At 41.9% G+C, this 742-nt stretch overlaps 2 protein-coding genes across 2 annotated transcripts in view; both read right to left on the bottom strand.

Annotated features, from left to right (window-relative positions):
• zgc:158403 (tetratricopeptide repeat protein 39A) overlaps positions 1-742 on the bottom strand; it is a gene marked incomplete at its 5' end in the record, with an annotated part of 767589 nt that overhangs the window by 124225 nt on the left and 642622 nt on the right.
• si:dkeyp-72e1.9 (multiple PDZ domain protein) overlaps positions 1-742 on the bottom strand; it is a gene marked incomplete in the record, with an annotated part of 51081 nt that overhangs the window by 27481 nt on the left and 22858 nt on the right. The window contains 2 exon segments of the mRNA XM_035654210.1: positions 220-294; positions 404-417. Coding sequence (XP_035510103.1) covers positions 220-294; positions 404-417 — 89 coding nt within the window.

The raw sequence follows: 742 nt of genomic DNA, 5'->3' as shown, positions 1-742 counted from the left end.
TGTGTGAAAATCGCCAAAAATTACCACTAAATACCAAATGGCCAATTGGACATGTTCCGGCTGCCAAACGTGCGATTCATTGTGAGAAATAATAATCCCAGCAGTTTCAGTAGGGTCCTTGCAACAGTCACTGCTCTGGCCCTAATTATGGATCCCTTGACAAGCACCGTGTGAAGCAGTGTGCCACTGTATGAATATATACATTGACATTTTGCTTACTTTGCTTCTTCATCTCTGGCTATGAGAAGGCGCATGTGATTGGTTGCTGAGGCTGCTCTCAAGACGTCCACAGCTCTGTAAAACAAACAGAGGGACAAAAACACATTTACATTATTGCTACGCCATCACCTCAGACAATTGTGGTTACAACAATAAAAAGAGCAGTAAGACTTTACTGGACTACCTTTCACTTGTGACCTCTACTGAGACAGTCCCCGTTCACGCCTCCAAGATCTGGTCCCCTGGCATCAGGTTCCTGTCAAGAGGTCCAAAGAAAGGTCAGGTGATCTTTAGTCCCTTTTGTTACACCAGTGGGAGGTATCAGCAACAAAGTAGCATTAAGGGAACTACATATCTGAATTGTAAATTACAATTTAATCATTTTGTATCATTGTAACTTGTACTGTACTGTAATATAGTATCGTATCGTTCAAGGCTGGATTACTGCAACTCTTTGTTATCAGGTTGCCCTAATAAGTCCATTAAAACGCTCCAATTTAATTCAAAACGCTGCAGCACGAGT

This window comes from Morone saxatilis, unplaced genomic scaffold, assembly GCF_004916995.1.
Source record: "Morone saxatilis isolate NCDOM2014 unplaced genomic scaffold, NCSU_SB_2.0 Contig14, whole genome shotgun sequence".
NCBI lineage: Eukaryota > Metazoa > Chordata > Actinopteri > Moronidae > Morone > Morone saxatilis.
This window is presented reverse-complemented; position numbering and strand designations above follow the sequence as displayed.